The 19356-nt window shown below is 37.6% G+C and overlaps 1 protein-coding gene across 1 annotated transcript; it reads left to right on the top strand.

Annotated features, from left to right (window-relative positions):
* The first annotated feature begins 862 nt into the window (after nucleotides 1–862).
* On the top strand, nucleotides 863–18629 carry gle1 (GLE1 RNA export mediator). Its single transcript, XM_027166961.2, has 16 exons — nucleotides 863–1394; nucleotides 1661–1855; nucleotides 1960–2100; nucleotides 2715–2863; nucleotides 3016–3076; nucleotides 3434–3688; nucleotides 7444–7669; nucleotides 15402–15514; nucleotides 15611–15680; nucleotides 15834–15976; nucleotides 16095–16285; nucleotides 16387–16516; nucleotides 16630–16734; nucleotides 16829–16911; nucleotides 17214–17277; nucleotides 17715–18629. The coding sequence occupies exons 1-16, from the start codon at nucleotides 1296–1298 to the stop codon at nucleotides 17781–17783; spliced, it is 2094 nt and encodes a 697-aa protein (XP_027022762.1). The 5' UTR covers nucleotides 863–1295; the 3' UTR covers nucleotides 17784–18629.
* Nucleotides 18630–19356: the final 727 nt, after the last annotated feature.

The following is a 19356-nucleotide window of genomic DNA, read 5'->3' as shown; positions in this document are numbered from 1 at the left end:
AGAAATATCTTATCTAAACAGAATGATCCTAATCAACTGAAAAGGTAATATGTTCTGCAAGACTTTAGTGTGGAAAAAGCGAAAAAATAAGGAAACGATATTTATCATACCCAAATCTCCCTAAGGCTAAAGAAGTGACATTCAAAATCTTAAATGACATTTATCCATTAACTCCTTTTTACATGAGATTTAATTAGGAACACAATTCATGTGGATTTTGTGAGAAAGACATTGAAACGGTAGAGCATATTTTCTTTCAGTGTGAATTGGTAAATGAATTTTGGCTAACATTTCAAAATTGGATAAAAGCTAAAGATATATTGATATCCTCTGAATATGACCTCAATTAAAGTTGGAGTGTTTATGAATAATAAAAATATAGAATTTTTGATAAATAACCTGATTGTGTTAGGAAAACACTTTATCCACAGATGCAAGTATATAAGGGTCAAACCCCATTTCACGGGATGGAAAAATTATTTGAAGTTATTTGCAAAATCCCTTCAATGGATGATGGACAGAAATGCCCTGAAACTTCTTTCAGCTTTGGACTCGTATATGTTATTAGCTAGATTAAGACCCCACTTTTCTTTTTTTCTTTTATATATATATATATATATATATATATATATATATATATATATATATATATATATATATATATATATATATATATATATATATATTGTTCTTTCTCTGTCTGTTCTCTCTTTCTTTGAATGCTGTATCAACACGAAGCACTGATTTATGATTGTTAACTATGCCTTAAATGTTTGTAGTTGAATAAAGTCTATAAAAAATAAAAATAATAATTATAAATATCCGAAACTGCAGTCGACAGGAAGTGACGTCATTTCGCACATGCGCGGAACCGATCGAGCAGCGACAGCATTCGCTAAAATCGAGGGGTTACGTTACTACGACGTAAAGTGTGCGTGTTTCCGGAGGTCTTGGAAAAACGCCCTCTTAAAAAAAAGAGCATACTACGAAGGACAAAACAGTCGTACAGCTAGATTTATTTTAGAAAATAAATAAAAACTACGTTTAGGGTTAGAGTTAGAGTTAGATTATCGAATAGGCCACGCCTACCCGATGACGCAATATTTGTTACGCTGTTCTGAAATCCCTGGAAATAAGTGCATCCCGCGGAGGAGCAGGAAGAGGAAGAACAAGAAGCAGCAGCAGCAGCAGCAGCAGTAGAAGAAGAACCGCAAAATTTTATCGGATAGTCTATGTCCTAGGTCAAATATTGTCCGTTTATTGAATGTATAGCTTTGTATATCGTTTACATCAAAATGCCAGCTGAAAATCTGAGATGGGAGACACTGGAAGCTCTGAAAAATTCACCGAAAGCAAAAATAAAATACAGTCCTGACTGGCTTGAAAAGAGCGAGGTAAATAAAAAAACGCGCTTAAAATATACGCTGCTTATTTATTCAATTGATATTTGATGTTAAACTCGGTTCTATATGTTAACCATATATGGTTTGTATCACGTAAAGGACGATTGTAAATTATGAACGTTTTTCATCCTCGGTTCTATATTAACAGGGTGCTGCTATTTCTGCTGACTTAATATACTTTTGTAGATTGCTTAATTTTATTTTTTTATTTATTTTATTAATTGTTGTTGCAATTTTTTTTGTTTGCTTATTTTCAGGACATTTTAGCAGGTTGTAGAGAGGTAACCAGACTGTCCCCTCTCTCTGAACACGTTCTAAAGAGCTTCAGCCCTCAGTCTGTGATGAAAAATGGTTCCCGTACATCAGAACATGGCCTCAGCTCTGGTTCGGCTGCCTTTAAAATATTTCATAGACTTGCTACATCTCCATTACTTCATACTGTCAAAAAAGAGGTAAAGGTCACATCTAAGAGCAGTGCTATCGGGTGCCTATATTGTCATGGAAGTCAAGCACATTGATAAATGTAAATCTGTTTCATGTGTATATTACATGTTAGGAATCTGATGATACAAAAGAGGGTTTGAGCCCCACAGTGGACATTTGCAGCAGTTCACCAACACCAATCTTCTCAACCAAGGCCACACAGATGGCTGGCTGCATCCGCATCTGTGAGAAAAAACATTGGGCTAAATCCAAGGTGATGTGTGGTCAGATAAGTGCAGTAAAGTGCTATGAATTGTAACTGTTGTGATAGGAGAAAGATGAATCAAGTGTGCAGAAAACGTATTCCTAGCTTAATAAAGTACTAAGTTTTTACAGATCTGAACGATGGGGATTTACAGAACAGTACCTGAAACATGGTGCTCGTATACAAGCAACTATGAGAAATGTATTTGCCAAAATTAAAGGTAAAATCCTAGAAAATCATAAACACAAGTTTGAAACATCTGCTACATAACAGGCCAAGCATCATCAGATAATATGATGCTAACTCCAATTCTTCAACAACGTTCAAGCAAAAGTAATACATTTCTCTAAAATAAGCCAACGATTCACATGTGAATTGATGTATGTTAACTATTAAATAGTTTGTCCTTCCAATATGTCACACACTTACAAATCTGATAATTATTACATTGTACTCTGGACAGTGCTGATCATTTCTGTTTCTTTCAGTTTGTTTGAAATTTATAACAGTTATGAGAGCATAATCATAGCTGATTAATAAACTTTACATGTCCATAGTCAGCAACTTTCTCTGATATTTTTTTTTCTAAATATGCATAATGTTGCCACTTTATTCATTTGCAGTTAGAGCTGAACCTGAGGCAGGAGCTGCAGGAATGTCTGGTGGCTGGTGTTGCTAGTCGGGAGTCAGAGCAGCTAAAACGCTTTGAAGAATTCATGGAGCTTAAGCAGAGAAAGGAGTACCAGAGTATGAGGGACATGATGGAAAAGGAGTAGGTTTCCTCTGCAATTTAAATGGGTGTAATGTAACCTATGGTAATATGTATGGACTATATGGATATGCCCAGTGAATATTTGTATACAAATGGCAACACTATGATAACGCTAATAAGTTTTGTTGGTCTCTGTTTTCCAACATCAAAAGAACACAGGAAAGCCTTGGACGCCAGGAGAAGTTAAAGGAAGAACACAGACATAGAATGAAGGTAACTGTGAAATAATCATTCACCACTCTGTGAGAATATATAAGCTTTGGCTGTTGTCCTCCAACTTCTCACAGTAAACAGATGCTCCTGGCTGCAGCTCACTGCTTAGGATATTGGAGCACTGATGGAAGGTTGCCAGTGCTAGGCCTGAATGTTGTTGAAGGAGTACAGGTGTTCATAGATAAAGGTGTTCACCAAAGTCAGATGTAGGATAAAACTTGAGTTTAAAGAGAGTGCTATGCTCCATACCTTGTTGAATGGTACTAAGACAGCTAAAATTAGGAATCTCCTTTGATTATTGATATGAAAAAGTCTTAAATCTGATGCTGAAGTTGTGAAGTTCTTTTTTGTTGTCAGATCTTAAACCTGCGGCTTCGGGAGGCAGAACAGCAGAGGATGAGAGAGGCGGAGCTTGAGCGGCAGAGGCAGCTTGAGGGCAGGGATCGGTTGCGTGCACTCAATGCCATTCAAGAGGAGGTGCTTAGGCTCAATCAGCTCCTGGAACCTGCACCTTACACACAAACAAGCCCCACATTTGACTGCTCATCTTATGTCAGCCGTGGCAACCAGCTTTGTTCACAGGTTTCAGAGGTTGTACGCTCTACAACTGAAGTGAGTTGTATTTTTTCAAGAGTTTTAGTCGTTGATTATGGAGAATGACTTGTACACACTGTCTTCAAGACATAAGCATTCAATTTATCTTTGACAGGGCATATTGGAGAATGTATGTAAGACTTGTGTCAAGGTTTTTATAATGTACACTTATTTTGCCAAAAGTTTTGGGATGTCTGCTTGTACATGCCATTCAGTTCTTAATCCTTAGGGTTTAATATGGAATCAGTTCATTCTTTGTGGCTATAACAGCTTCAGCTCTTCTGAGAAGTCTTTCCTCAAGGTTTTGGAGTGTGCTTATTGGAATTTTGGACCAGTCCCCTAGAAGCGCATTTGTGAGCACAGGCACTGACGTTGGACGAGAAGGCCTGGCCAGCTGCGTCCGCTCTAATTCATCTCAAAAGTGTTCTGTCGGGTTAAGGTCAGGACTTTGTGAAGGCCAGTCAAGTTACTCCACACCAAACTCGCTCATCCATGTCTTTATGGACCTTGCTTTGTGCAGTGGTGCACAGTCATGTTGGAACAGGAAGGGGCCATTTCCAAACTCTTCCCACAAAGTTTTTCAAAATGTCTTGGTATTCTGATGCAGTGAGTTCCTTTCACTGGAACAAAGAATTAGAATCAGGTTTATTGGCCAAGTGTGTTGACACACACAAGGAATTTGGTTCCGGCTGTTTGTAACTCTCAAATGTACAGACAAAAATAACACTATACTCCATCCATCCATCTTCCATCCATCTTCAGTCTAAGCAGGGACGCCCAGACTTCCCTCTCCCTAGACACTTCCTCCAGCTCTTCCGGGGGAATACCGAGGCGTTTCCAGGCCAGCCGAGAGACATAGTCCCTTCAGCGTGTCCTAGGTCTTCCCCGGGGCCTCCTCCCGGTTGGACATGCCCGGAACACCTCCCCAGGGAGGCGTCCAGGAGGCATCCGGAACAGATGCCCGAGCCACCTCAGCTGAATCCTCTCAATTTGGAGGAGCAGCGGCTCTACTCTGAGCTCCTCCCGAGTGACCGAGCTCCTCACCCTATCTCTAAGGGAGCGCCCAGCCACCCTGCGGAGGAAACTCATTTCGGCTGCCTGTATCCGGGATCTTGTCCTTTCAGTCATGACCCAAAGGGTCCGCTCTTTCTTCACCACAAAAGACCGGCATATCAAACGCATTACTGCAAAAGATACACAGATCCGCCTGTCGATCTCTCGCTCCATCCTTCACTCACTCGTGAACAAGACCCCAAGATACTTAAACTCCTCCACTTGAGGCAGGAGCTCTCCACCAAACTGAAGGGGGCAAGCTACCCTTTTCTGGCTGAGAACCATGGCCTCGGACTTGTAGGTGCTGATTCTCATCCCCGCCGCTTCACACTCGACTGCAAACCGGCCCAGTGCACGCTGTAGGTCCTGATTTGAGGAAGCCAACAGGACACCATCTTCTGCAAAAAGCAGAGACGAAATCCCGTGGTCCCCAAACCAGAGTCCAACATGCACTGGGAACAAGTCTGACAAAATGCGAACCAAACTCCTGCTCCGGTCATATAGGGACCGGACAGTCATTAGCAGAGGGCCCCGACCCCATACTCCCAGAGCACCCCCCACAGGTCACCACGAGGGACACAGTCAAATGCCTTCTCCAAATCCACAAAGCACATGTGGACTGGTTGGGCAAACCTCCACGAACCCTCCAGCAACCAGGTGAGAGTATAGAGATGGTCCAGTGTTCCACGACCGTTACGAAACCCGCATTGTTCCTCCTGAATACACGGTTACACTATCGGCCGAATTCTCCTCTCCAGTACTCTGGCATAGACTTTTCCGGGGAGGCTGAGGATTGTGATCCACTGTAGTTGGAACACACCCTCTGGTCCCCCTTCTTAAACAGAGGGACCACCACCCCAGTCTGCCAGTCCAGAGGCACTGTCCCCCAGCCGCCATACGATGTTGCAGAGGTATGTCAACCAAGACAGCCCTACAACAGCTTGGGGGATCGACGAGTCTGCTTCCTAAGTGGATGACATGTCGGTGGGGTTGAGGAGAACTTCGAAGTACTCCTTTCACCGTCCGACTATGTCCCCAGTCGAAGTCAGCAGACTGTAAACAGTGTAAGCAGGGTACTACTTCCCCCTCCTGAGGCACCAGATGGTTTGCCAGAATTTCTTCAAGGCCGACCGATAGTCCTTCTCCATGGCCTCACCGAACTCCTCCCAGACCCGGGTTTTTGCCTCCGAAACCACCCGGGCTGAAGCTTGTTGTTAACACTATACTGTACAAGTTAATACAGACTATACAAAACAATGCAGATGTGATACAATAAACATTGAGTATTAAATATAAATACAGAATATATGACTGATCAGTTATGTAAATAAAATGTGGGAAGTGCAAATAACAATATTGTGCAATAGTATGCTTTTTGTACAATATGCAGCAGCAGTAGTGTGTAACATACATGGATGATGTGATGTAAGGGGCCAAAAACAACCCCACACCATAACCCCTATTCCACCCAACGTTATGTTTGGCACAATGCAATCAAAGAGAAGCGTGGATTTGTCACTCCAGAGAACACATCTCCACTGCTCTAGAGTTCAGTGGCAGCATGCTCACACTGCTGCATTTGATGATTTGCAATGTACTTTGTGATGTAAGGCTAAGATGCAGGTGCTCAGCCATAGAAACCCATTCCATGAAGCTCTCCAACACACTTTTCTTGAGCTAATCTGAAGGCCACACAAAGTTTGGAGTTCTGTAGCTATTGACTTTGCAGAAAGTTTGTGACTTCTGCACACTGCGCACCTCAGCATACGCTGACCCTGCACTGTGGCTGAGTTGCTGCTGTTCCAAATTGCTTTCACTTTGTTTTAATTCCACTAACAGTTAACTGAAATATTTAGTAGTGAGGAAATTTTGCTTGAATTCATAGAGCGACCCATTCTTTCACAAATGATTGTAGAAGCAGTCAGCATGCCTAGGTGCTTGATTTTATACACCTGTGGCCTTGGAAGTGATTGGAACACCTGAATTCAATGCTTTGGAGGGGTGTCCCAAAATCTTTGGTAATATAGTGTATGGCACTTAAAGCTAATCAGCAATAGTGCTGGTATTCATTTGAACCCAAATCCAGTACATTCAACAACTAAGGATAAGGATTGCAGTAATCATTTTGATCAGATCAATGATCATATGTAATAGTTTTTTTTAAAATCTAGAAACAAAGTTAAATGAAACACTAGAGCACTTTAGAAATATTGTCACTGTAGAGTTCTGACAAACCTATCAATTATACAGCATTGTATTGTGAACAATCTATGCAGAGTTTATGAATGTATAAATGTTCTATGTAGATAATCTTCAAAAAAATGCTCTTATTTAATGATGTTAACAACTACATTTTTAGAATATTTTATTAGATAACATATTAGGATGTTATAGTTTTAAAATATTGCCACTTATTTCTATAAATAAAATTTACAAAAGAGCTACAGTAACTATAATGAATAAAGTAGCTCACTATGGTGTACTTGAGAGAAACTTTTTGTAAAATTAAAGTAAATTTTTGAAATCTTTGAAGAAGCTGGGTGTACTATATTTTTTTTATAATTGAGAGGTTCTTGTTTTAACCTCATTCAGAAATAATACCAAATTGATTGAGAGCTTAGTTCATATTACCTGCTTAAAAGGGCAATGTAATTGTAAATATGCTCATAAGAAACTGTGCACAATTAGAATATGCATGACTTTAACTCTACTCTGTGCAGGGACATTTTCCTTCAGTTGATGACATGATGGTGGGAGAACGGGCCCTACAGGAAATGAGAACACTGGTTAGAGCAATCCAGGAGGAGCTTGCACAGGTACAAGAGAAAAAGAAGAATGAGCAAGTGGAAGAAGAGTGCAGGAAGAAACAGGCAGAGATGAAAATCCAGGAAGAAGAAAAGAAGAAAACTGCAGCATTAGCTGTTAAAGAGAAACTCAAAAAACAAGGTAAAATCATGAATCACACAGAATCTTGTGATAATTCCTAAGTAGATGTTTCAGTTTGCTGGCTGTTTAATTGGTTGTAAAATGGTTGTTTAATAACATCAGGCAGAAATTTCAGACCATTAATTTAGTACCAAATTTTCCACTGAAATAATGAGGTCATTACTACAAATAGAGGGTGTACACTTTTCGACACTGTTTTTATTCCTAGTTAATTTTGCTACAGTACTAAATAAAAAATTTTGAATCATTTTTGTTGTCTTCAATTAGGCTGGAGAAATACACTGATCTAGCATCATAGACACAACACTAATTAATTCCTGCCAACGTCTTTAAATGATTGAAGTATCAAACTAATGGTTTGAATTTTCTGCCTTATGTTATCACTGTTTCCATTGAAATAATGCATGGTCATTTTTGACAATTTTGTGTTCTTGTTCATAGTTGCTACAGTATTAAATAAAAATTTAGGATTGTTTTTGTTGTCATCAATTACGCTGGAGAAATACACTGATATATCAGCACAAAGAGATTTTTTAGTAGCTTTGAAGGCTTTCCTTCCATGCTAATCAAAATACTGATCATTTAGTTTGACACCAATTACATTCTAATTTCATAGCTGATTGTTTTAAAGTTTGTGTGTTGTCATTGTATCAGGGTGCTAGTTTTTTCTATTCAATTACTTTCCTTTAAAGTGGAGCTACAATATCTAGGGTGTAGCAATACACACTCTAAATAGTCAGTCACCTGATCAAGTTCTGTTAGGCCATATAGCCATCCAAGCTTGGCTGATAATTCTGGGAGACTGTTGGTAAATCTCTCAGAAGTGGCAGATGTAAATGTACGTTTAACACCGTGATGTGACAAATTGCAAGTATTGTGTCTGAAGCGTAATTAAAACAAAATGAGAGTCGTTTTAGAGAGCTTTTGATTGAGACACTGTGACTATATTTTCTATATTTAATTTGAGGGTTAGAACGAGATCAAGAGTGTGACCTCCATTATGAGTGGGTCCTATTACATACTAGTTAACTCCTACCAAATCTAAGATGGAAACAACTGCTGTTCTCAGAGGATCTTCTAATTTATCAAAATGAATATTAAAGTCTCCAACAATTACTGCTTTCTCTAAAGAAACAACTAGGTTTGAAATAAAATATGCAAATTTACGGAGGAATTCAGAATATGGTCCAGGAGGTCTGTAAATAACAAATATAGGAACTGACTCAGTAGAGTTATTTTTTGTGACTACATATGTTAGTATGAAGAACTTTGAGAGAGTTGAACGTATGTCTAGATTCTTGCTTGACACATAGCTTATCATCATGAATTACCGCGACTATGTACATAACTAACAGGCTGGACAAGCTTTGTTTAATACGACAAACTCATTTGGTTTGACCCATGTTCTGTTAAACACAGAACATTAAACTTCTGATCAGTAATCATTTCATTAACCATAAGAGCTTTAGATGCAAGAGATCCTATATTTAAACAGTTCTACATTCAGATCAAAGGTGCTGGCTGTGCATTCATTGTTATCTAATTTAATGCTAATAAGGTTACTAAAACAAATTTCCTGAGTGTTTATAAATATGACTGGGAGACAATGCAATGAGGATAAGATAGGGGTGATGTGTTCATATGTTCTGGACTAACTGGAACTTGTTTATGCTCTGTTTAGTTAGGGAAGCAGATACAGTCTCTATATTTTGAACCCTGGGTGATTACTCAATGCAGCTAGCATACAGTCAGATTAGCCTGCTTGTCTGCTCCCTGGCCCCGCCTCCAGATTGTCACAGATTACCTAGGCCTGTTCTTAAACTATGTGCTCTCCCAAGTAGGATGGACACTGTCGTGTCCTAACAAGTCAGCTTTGCCCTCAAAACTGCTCCAATTATCTATGAAGCCCACATTGTTTTCGTCGCACCACCGTCCAGGTCCAGGCACATGTCTCATCCAGCAGATCAGCAACCATAACCAAAATATTAACTAAAAATAGAAAGTAAAAATCAGTATAATTGAATCGCTTGCCGTTAGTTTTGTGCCTGTCTCTGCATTTAAACTCCACAAACAGAATATATCAATGACCTGTTAGCTCCCAATGGGACCTGTACATGCTCTTTAGGAGCATCAACAGTTTCACTGCCTACTGGGCAATCCCACAGCCCCAACAACAAACAACAGTTACCCTTTAAGGCCCCTCAAGCCAGATGTTGGATGGTGGTCCTTTCCAGCAAGAAGCAAGACCAAATTTAGCATGCTGAGTGGAACTGCTACATAAGTGTTGTTAAGTAGGGCAGCTACATTTTCTATACGTGCATGGGGTGAGGTGAGATGAGCCTCCCTCGTTTGATGGCAGATTTTCTCAATTCCCAGTGAGACTGGCGTTGTGTTTGGCTACCACTCCACTGTACAGCAGTAGTACAGCATTGCCTTGGAGAAAAGGCTGAGTCAGCTGATTTGTTTGTAATGGGAGAGAGGCAGAGGCATTACTTGCATGCTGTTACATTTTTGAATCAGTGCTTAATGTAATTGACAACAATCACTTCCAGGTCACCTGAAAAGGAAATGTCAAGATTACCGTTAGTCTAAGGGGTAGGAAATTATCTCATGTGGAGGTCAAGTCTGTTTTTTTTATGCTTCTATTTCTTTCTACTATCCCTGAACTTTGTGGTTATGAAAATTCCAGTCAATGTTGAGACTTTTCTGAGTCACTCGATATAATAAGTGTACAATTATTGATGTCAGTTGATTGTGGGATACCATATCTAGGTAGTGTTTGCATTCTCTTTTTGGCATAAGGATAGGCTTCAACCCATTATGTGAACTTCTCAATAATAACCAGTAGATATTTTAGATCAGGGCTGGGCGATAAAACGATAATGATATGTATCATGATAGACATGTGATCGATATCAATAAAAAATGTGTTCGATATTTTTTCTTCCTTTTTTTCCGGAAAAAAAGGAAATGTAATTTTTATTACCATTCTTTTAAGTTCTTGATCGGATATTTTATTCTTTGTTGGAAGAAAACCGAGCTTGCGAAGCAAGTTTGGTTGCATTAACAAAGGCACTTACTCTCTGGTAACCTAGCAATGTAGGGAGTGACACGCTAACAGCCAATCATTTAACAGTATCAGGGTTTTTCCTGGGTCAAAATTGGTCTTCGGTGGTGGCTGACCGACATGGTCCTCCACACACAGCAAAGAGTACCCTAGTACCCACATGAAACAGTTTGTGATATTTTTTTTTCTTATTCTATTTATTCATGAAAAACAATCACAGGCTAGATAGTAAAAGAAAGCGATTACAACTTATTTTACATGTAAACATCGATACCAAAGTATATTTGAAATGTCAAAAGTATCACAATTTATCTATTTACAAATATCAAAAAACATGTCTTTTTATTAACACTGTAGAACCTTTTTACAAGATCTCTGTAGTCGATTTCATCCTGATGGGGCCCATCCACAGCCACCTTGCAGCATACATCTAAATGTTGGTCCTTTTTCATTTTAGAGTAATCATATCAATTGAAAAATAGCATTAAAAACGTAGCATGAAAAGGTGTAATAGTGTAATTTTTTACCATATAAAATGTAATAAAATTAGCAGCTAGCTAGCAACAGCTTGCTTTGTGCTTTGATCTAGTTTCATCTCACTCCAGTCTAACTTTAAACTAAATGATTTTATAGGTAATTTACTACACATTGTCATAGGCCTATACAGACTGTGGATTAGTAAGGCTAAATTTTACTAAACACTCTTGCTAAATTGGGTAAGCACACTTACTTTCTCATTTCAGATGTGTATGTTCTTCTAAGAAGTAATGATTTGTTGTACACCGATTCAGACATTGACAGACAGACCAATTGCTTTAACCATTCATTATAATGAATCGGCTCAAAGGAGTCATTATGTCGCGAATCTGACTAGCGGACGTGTTGTGTGGTAATCCTGGTTAGGTCATTGCAAAAAATTTGTCAACACACACACTGTTTGTATTTAACAGCCCCATTTTATTACACTTTATTAAGCATTTCTTACATTTTTTTTCATTTTGCACCTTAAATGTTAAGAGATAATTATGTGTTCATTGTGACTTTAGACTTATGTTTAAATTTTAATTATTTGAGTTTTCCATGGTTGTTGACATTTCTGTCTTAATAACTGAGGGGATTATGATTATAGGAAGGTTAAGTTTAAAATAAAAATGTTTAAATGTAATATATTTTCATCCTGGTTCTTATTTTAAATGGGTCATAAAAAATATCAATAATTATCGATATTGACCGATATGAAACACTGATATCGTGATACAATTTTCAGCCATATCACCCAGCCCTATTTTAGATTTCTCTCCGGTGGCATGTGTGTGAACTAACTGTACTAACTATCTATCTGACTAGCTAGTCAAGTCAATAGTTATTGTCTAATACAGGGGTTCCCAAACTTTTCAGACAGCAACCCCAGTATTAGACTGTTGGCGACCCGCAGACTTTGGAAGTGACTGCAATGTGATTTGTTCTTTGGATAAAGTGGATCTTGATGGATGGATGTGCGGATAGATAGAATCAGCATCAAAGTTTGTTGTGACTAATTTTACCTGTCTTCTTTTTATTAATAATAGCAATATTAATACCCTTATTATGATTATTATTCTATTAAAATAATTTGTAAAACATTTACAGGTCAGACTTTTTGATATAGAGCCATAAAAATCAGCACAGCTGTTGATCCCTTATGACAAAGGATTGCTTGTGCTTATTGAAAATATCAGAATTAAGGTTACCACGTAGCAATATTTGTCCAGGTTGTGCTGGGTTTTATTTTTTTGTCTTTACTTTGATGTGCTGACTTTTGTTTGGTAGGGTTTTGCTAGGTGGTTGCCATGCTATTATTATTAGTAGAGTTTCAGCATTTTAACATATTACTGTTAACATTGAAACCTTAATCCTTTTCACCATTGCAGCTAAACCCAGTGCAAACAAAACAATATGATAATGTTTTATTTCATTAACTGTGTTTAGCAGGCTCTTTCTTTTCCATCCTTAAAAATATTTTGGTTTGCAGTAACAGTAAAAAAAAAAAAAAAGGGTCAGTAGGTAGGTCTCTTTTTTTCCCCAAGTTTTAATGTAAAAAAAAAAGTACAATTTTGGTGATGGTGATTACGTAGGTATGACTTTAAACAAATTAGCATATTGTGACATCATTGACTGGGTCTTCAACCCGTGCCTTCGGGCACATCATTGCAAACCTTATTTTGATGCTGGGCACAGTTTTTCCAGGACTTCGTGCCAAGTTAAAGCGGTGTCGAGCTGTTTTAATTAATTTTTTAGATGTATTATGGTGCCCGAACCCGTATGACTTTGAACGGTGACCGTGAACATTTTGTTTATTGCAGCCGCAGCCATCATTAGCAAGCGCAAACCGTTGACTCTGACAATGAAGGAGAATATGAGACAAAGGGAACGCACAGGCCATAGTGTGACATCCGAAAACCAATATTGTAAACATAGATGATGTCACAGGTTTTTATTTAAAAGAAAGAACATAGCCTTCGTTTGTATGTAGGCCTAGGCAATTTATATATTTACAATACTTAAATACTTAAATATAATTAATATTATTTTATTGCTTTTGAAGAGTAAAAATAAATTGTTAGGTCTTAACGCAAATTTACAACCAGCAAGTCAGTCGGACTTAAAGCATAAAAAATAATAATTGAGTCGGTCCTAAATTGACAGGGACGGTCGGGTTACGGCAAACAAGAATATTTTTAAGGATGGCCTTATGTTGTTTTTCTAAATCACTTTTCAGGGTCTAAGCACAGGTGCAGTGGCACCCTCTTGATATTCTACATTTTCTCTTCTGGCTGGGATATCTATGGCAGCCCATAAAATTGTCTAGTAAAAGTGAATTTTGGTTGTCAGAACTAATTAGGGAGGGGTTGGGGCACATTTTGACCAGATTGATCAATCTCCATCTAATTGTTTTTTCTGCCATCTTGGACTGATAAAAGGGAACAAACATAAATACCGTTGATGGTTTTAAATTGTGAGAGAAAAGGGTACTTGAAATAATGACCTAACACTGCTGCCAATTGTTTCATTGAGACCTTTCCTCCTACAGTCAAAAAATTCTGTTGGTACCTGGTCAAAGCTTAAACATCGAGTGAAACCGCAAATCACTCTTAAATAATTTGCCGAAAGTTTTTGCCCAGCTTTCAAAATTGTGCCATTTGGGTGCTTGGCCTCTGAAAATGCTACTTGCAGCTTTAATTCATCTTCAGAACATATAAAATTGACTGCTAAATAGACTCATGTTTTTTGAAAACCAGTTATTCAGAATCAAGTCCATATTTTTAAGTCAATCAATTCCATATTGTTAAGGCAATTGCCTATTATTAAATATTCACATTTTTTAAAAAAATACCTATTAAATTTACAACAGAGGACTGTTTGTGAATTGCGAGTTGACAAAGGCCCAATCTCACACACCCTGCAAAGTGTGCAGGCCAGCATTTTGCCACATGATTGAGTGATTTCTCTTTAAAATTTTCTCACAAAATATGTATGCAAACACATGCATACCATTTGTTTGTTAATTACTACAAAACCCAGAAAATATACCCCCAACATTTGCTCAACAATCCAAATATGATTGCCCCAAAACCATCATTAGGGCATATATACCAGGCGGCCTCAAAAATATATGCCTAAATGTTTAATACCACAAACCTACAAATTATACTTACAATCTACTGTATTATGAACACCTGTACGCATTCAATTCCCTATCACCTTCTGTCTAGAAATTGCTCCTACTAGTCCACATTTTTTGGATGTATCTCTGTCCATTTGACTGTCTGATTGGCTTTTGGAATTTATCCAAACAGGATCGTCAAAGCAGTGTCTAATATCTTTAAGGCAGGGTCTCCGATTTTTTTTAAAGCCAATGTCGACATTTGAAATCATCAATACAAACATACCCCTAACCCAAATGGTCCCACCTCAGTATTGATAGCTCTGCACCACAGTCTGTTTGTTTATCTGCAATCATATTGTACGTTGCTACGATAGAAAAGAGGTGTTATTTGTGTAGTAACAGCCTTTAGCTCAAGAGTTATTGACTCGGGAAACTCCAATCTGTGAATATGTGGCCAACGTCCCGCTCCTTCAGTTCTCTCCAGCGTTGGAAAGATCCTATATCAACACGAGTCCTGCTTCTTGCCTTATCGTAAGCCTTTCTTCGCTTTATTTCTTTGTTTTCATCCTCCATTTCAATGTTAAAACCACTATCTGCTAATGTCACACATGCGCACTGAACTCTCTCTGCCCATATTGACCGCCCCACCCCTTTCTGCTCATTGGCTACAGGTTTGTTTTGATTTTTGTTTATTATTCAGCCCGACTCAGTTTTCTGAAGCATTTCTCAAAAATCGGAGACCCTGCCTTTAATTGTTTCTTGAATGAATTTCTAATTTTGACAATTAGACATTCAAAAGCTTCTAAAAGTCATTACATCAATTTCTTTAATTTAATTTAACAAAAAGAATGTAATTATAATGTAATAACTGTAAATCCAAATAAGCTACACCTGTGAAATAATTGAGAGGATGGTTTCAAAGCTCTTTGTCTTTAAATGCATCAAACACAAGATATCTTAAATATCAATGCTGAATATATCAAACACATGTACAAATGTAATCCTTGCAATTCCTCCAGGTCTGCAGACTATGGCTGATGACAGCACCTTGAAATGGTATAAAGATCTACAAGGTTTGGCCAGCCAATGCACCCAGTACTTTGAAGATTTGAACAACACAAAGGATATGAAGGTCAAAAAGTCTAGTGGAAATAATTAATTATGTAAAGCACTTTATTTATTTGTGATTTAGAGTGTAAATAAATGTTTGTTTAATGTTGCTTTGCAGACAAAAAAATTGAGAATGGAGCTCCAGAAAGCTGCAACAATTCCTGTGAGCCAGATATCCAGTATTTCAGGTGTTTATTGTTATTGTTTTCTGGTTATAGACTTTTCTTTCTGTGTGGACTTGTAAAAATGGGTATATGTAACCCTTCAAACCATCTGTCTTGAATTGGTTTTTGGTTTCATTAGATAACTAAATAACTTTTGGATAACTGAATGACCTCTAGGTTCCAAGCTGAAGGAGATTTTTGACAAGATTGACCAATTGTTATTAGGACGACAAGTTATCTTTGGTGGAAAAGGTATTTCCACATCCCAGCATCCTTATGGACTAGAATTTGTGAGCTATAAATTGGCAGAAAAATTTGTGGTAAGTTAGAGGTTTTTACAAAAAACTTAAGTTGATTGGTAAAACTATTTATTTACCTTAATGGAAATAAATTTGGTTGTTTTATATTTTTTTATATACGCACTAAAAATGCTCATAGAAACAAGGAGAAGAGGAGGTGGCGTCTCATCATGAAGCAGCATTCCCCATTGCAGTTGTGGCTTCGGGTGTATGGGAGTCCCACCCTAAAGTAGGAGACCTCATTTTAGCTCATCTCCACAAAAAGTGCCCATATTCCGTTCCTTACTACCCCCCAATGAAGGATGGCACCTCCATTGAAGAATATCAGCAGTAAAGATTTGTCATAATTCAATGGAAATTTAATATTTTTTTCATCCATGTTTCCCATGATAAAACATGGACTGGTAGTTAAACTTTTTCTTGCTTTGTAGGATTCTGGGATATCGTGTGGATGAGTCAGGGGTGGAAGGTCAGGACAGTTTCTTAAAAAGAATGTCTGGAATGATCCGACTGTATGCAGCCATAATACACCTAAGATGGCCTTTCACTAATAAACAAGGGGTAAGTTCTTCCTTATATGTAACGTGTGTGTGTAAGTAAAACATGTATTATGTTATGTTGTAAATGTAGTTCTTTTTTCTTGATCGGAGGCTTTATCATTTTTCTCGTTACAGATTGGTCCCCATAGACTGAATCATGGCTGGCGATGGTTGGCTCAGATGCTAAACATGGAACCACTGGCTGACATTACAGCAACTCTTCTATTTGACTTTCTAGAGGTAAAAATCTTTTTTTTTTTTTTTTTTTTTTATACCTGTGAAATTTCTGACATTTTTATGTAAACTCCCTATATCCATCTCTCCACATGTACAGGTTTGTGGAAATGCGCTTATGAAACAATACCAAGAGCAGTTTTGGAAGCTTCTGCTTTTTATCAAAGAAGAATACTTCCCCAGGTACACTTACAGCCATTTCTATTTATTGTCTGCAGTATTCACTTGTGACATAAACAGAAATGTAGATGTCAAAATATCTGCTGATATTGGGTAATATGTTGGAACAGTTCTGAGAGAGCACATTACAGCTAATTGCAGCTCTCTTTATACTCCAACTAATCTAACTGACTCTGAAGACGCATCAATCTCTTTGAAAATTACAATATTTTCAATTAATTTAATTGTTTAATCTCTGATCATCGACCATCTTCTATTGTAATGACAGCCTCATCGGATTGCATCACAGTCTGTTTTCGTTTCAGGATTGAAGCAGTCACCGACAGTGGTCAGATGGGTTCTGTAACAAGACTTAAGCAGTTTCTGGAGGTAAACTGAAATGCTGTTATACCTTTTCAACATATCAAAGGTATATACTGGAGTGGCTCTAGAGTTGTACAACAGAAAAGCATTAGGAGATCATGACTTTGAATCTTGGGGTTGTTGTTGCTATAGTTTTTTGCACAGCTGCACAAAGGAAACCCAAAATTACTATCAAATGAGTTTAAAGGATTAAAATACAAACACAGAGACAACAGTTTGATTTTCAGGGATTTCCAGTAGTTAGTTAGTTTGAAAAATATTGGAGTTTTTTTATCTAATATAAACACTAATTCCTTCTATAGGAATTTTATTTTTTTACTTCCATGTGAAAATTACTCTCAGTATCCCTCTTACTACTCTTACAGTTCTCTTATTGTTGTGTAGTCTCTGTATTGTAAACCTCTTGTACAGTGCTAATGCATTTTGCCTTTGTTCTTTTCTAGAACGTCTTAAGAAACAAGCAGATTGAGCCACCAAAAGGACAACTGAACTCGGCCTTCTGGAGATCCTGAGGGTTTTGATTGTTGATCTGACAACTTCCTCAATACTTATCGAAAATACATCAGGGATACTAAGAAACTGTTTACACTTCAACAATATGTTCAATAATGAAGTATAATATTCCTGCAGATCCATGACTGTTTATCTGTATCATCTGTTTATTAATTTTTTTTTAAAGAAATTATTTTGGTGTACATGTGCTAAATGTAAACTTACTGGACACTTTGATAGATGCACATGTAACTCTGGCCATCCATGTAAATATCTAGTCAGGCAAACGTGTTAGGTTCATATCAAAGATACAAATGTGATGACAGCACAGGTTCACTGAAACTGGACAACTGTTTGTTTTTTGTCCAAATTTTAAACTGTCCAATTCTTCAGGCTTTAACTTTCTAGTTTTTCTTCTGAGCATGATTGTAAAAAGGGGTACCAATATACTTCCTGTCAGCTCAAACCAGTATGGTGTTTCCCTTCTGACCTCCACAAGAAGACATTTCTGCCTGCAGATCTGCTGCCCACTGGATGTTTCCCACCATCACTATTCAGGTGTTTAGCTCTTGGACAAGAATGTCAGTAATGATGTCACAGGATAACATTGGAAAATGTCATAAAGGAAGTATGTAGTTTTATATGTTTATAGTTATAACTACATACTGCATAAAATGTTGAACTGATGTAGATGGAAAGGGAGGGCAAAAAAAATCTGATGAAACATGCAATCTGGTCCTACTGCAACGGCTCAATAATAATATTGTATTAATTTTGGTTAAATACACTAAACTACAAAAGATTTGGTTAGTGCACTGATTAAATGTCAATAAAAATTTGCAGGTAGTATTTACATGCTCCAGTTAGATAGGACTTCTGTGCAGATATTTTGGTGACAAAATGGAAAATATCTTTCTTTGACCTTTTGATTGGTACTTTGTCATGAGTAACACAGTGATCAGACAAGACAGAATTGAAAAGTCTTGTGGACTTTAGCTACATGACAATTGTGTAAAAACATATCAGTTGGTAGATCAAAAAAAACAATACTGTTGGTAAAATTTGATATTAACAATCAATGTTAAACTTTTTAAAGATTTTTTTGTACATGCTTGCACAGTGGTACACTCGTCGTTGTTCAACACTTCATCTTTTTACATCCATTGGCAGGCATACCTGGATGTGCAGTCTTTATCAGGGTTTCACAATTTTTTTTATAACCAGTGAACCCTTTGTTATAGTATGATCATTTTATTTTATTTCAGGCTCATTACTTGTAGAATAGTTATTTCTTCAAACCATGGATCTTTATTCCTTGAATTTTCATCTCCAGTACACATCATGCTCACAATTTATTGGCAAACTTATTTTTGTATGAGATTATTTAGAATAACCCCCTTTTATGCAGGTGACCGGTCAAATGGACAGACACTTTTCCAGAGTGTTTTACATTTTATTTCAATTTATAATCTGAGCAATTGAGATTTAAGGGCCTTGCTCAGGGGCCCAGCAGTGGCAGCATGGTGGACCTGGGATTGAAACTGATGACCTTCTGATCAGTAGTCCAGCACCTTAACCACATCCCTAATACCC

Source organism: Tachysurus fulvidraco, chromosome 14 (assembly GCF_022655615.1).
Source record: "Tachysurus fulvidraco isolate hzauxx_2018 chromosome 14, HZAU_PFXX_2.0, whole genome shotgun sequence".
NCBI classification, from domain to species: Eukaryota; Metazoa; Chordata; class Actinopteri; order Siluriformes; family Bagridae; genus Tachysurus; species Tachysurus fulvidraco.
The sequence above is the reverse complement of the archived record's forward strand: the minus strand, read 5'-3'. Positions and strand labels throughout refer to the sequence as shown.

Excerpts from the sequence above, each read along its gene's own strand:
- gle1 (XM_027166961.2), top strand. The coding sequence starts at position 1,296 with ATGCCAGCTGAAAATCTGAGATGGGAGACACTGGAAGCTCTGAAAAAT. Across the intron at positions 15,515-15,610 it reads ACAACACAAAGGATATGAAG|ACAAAAAAATTGAGAATGGA; the intron begins GTCAAAAAGTCT and ends GTTGCTTTGCAG. Across the intron at positions 16,912-17,213 it reads AAAGAAGAATACTTCCCCAG|GATTGAAGCAGTCACCGACA; the intron begins GTACACTTACAG and ends TTTTCGTTTCAG.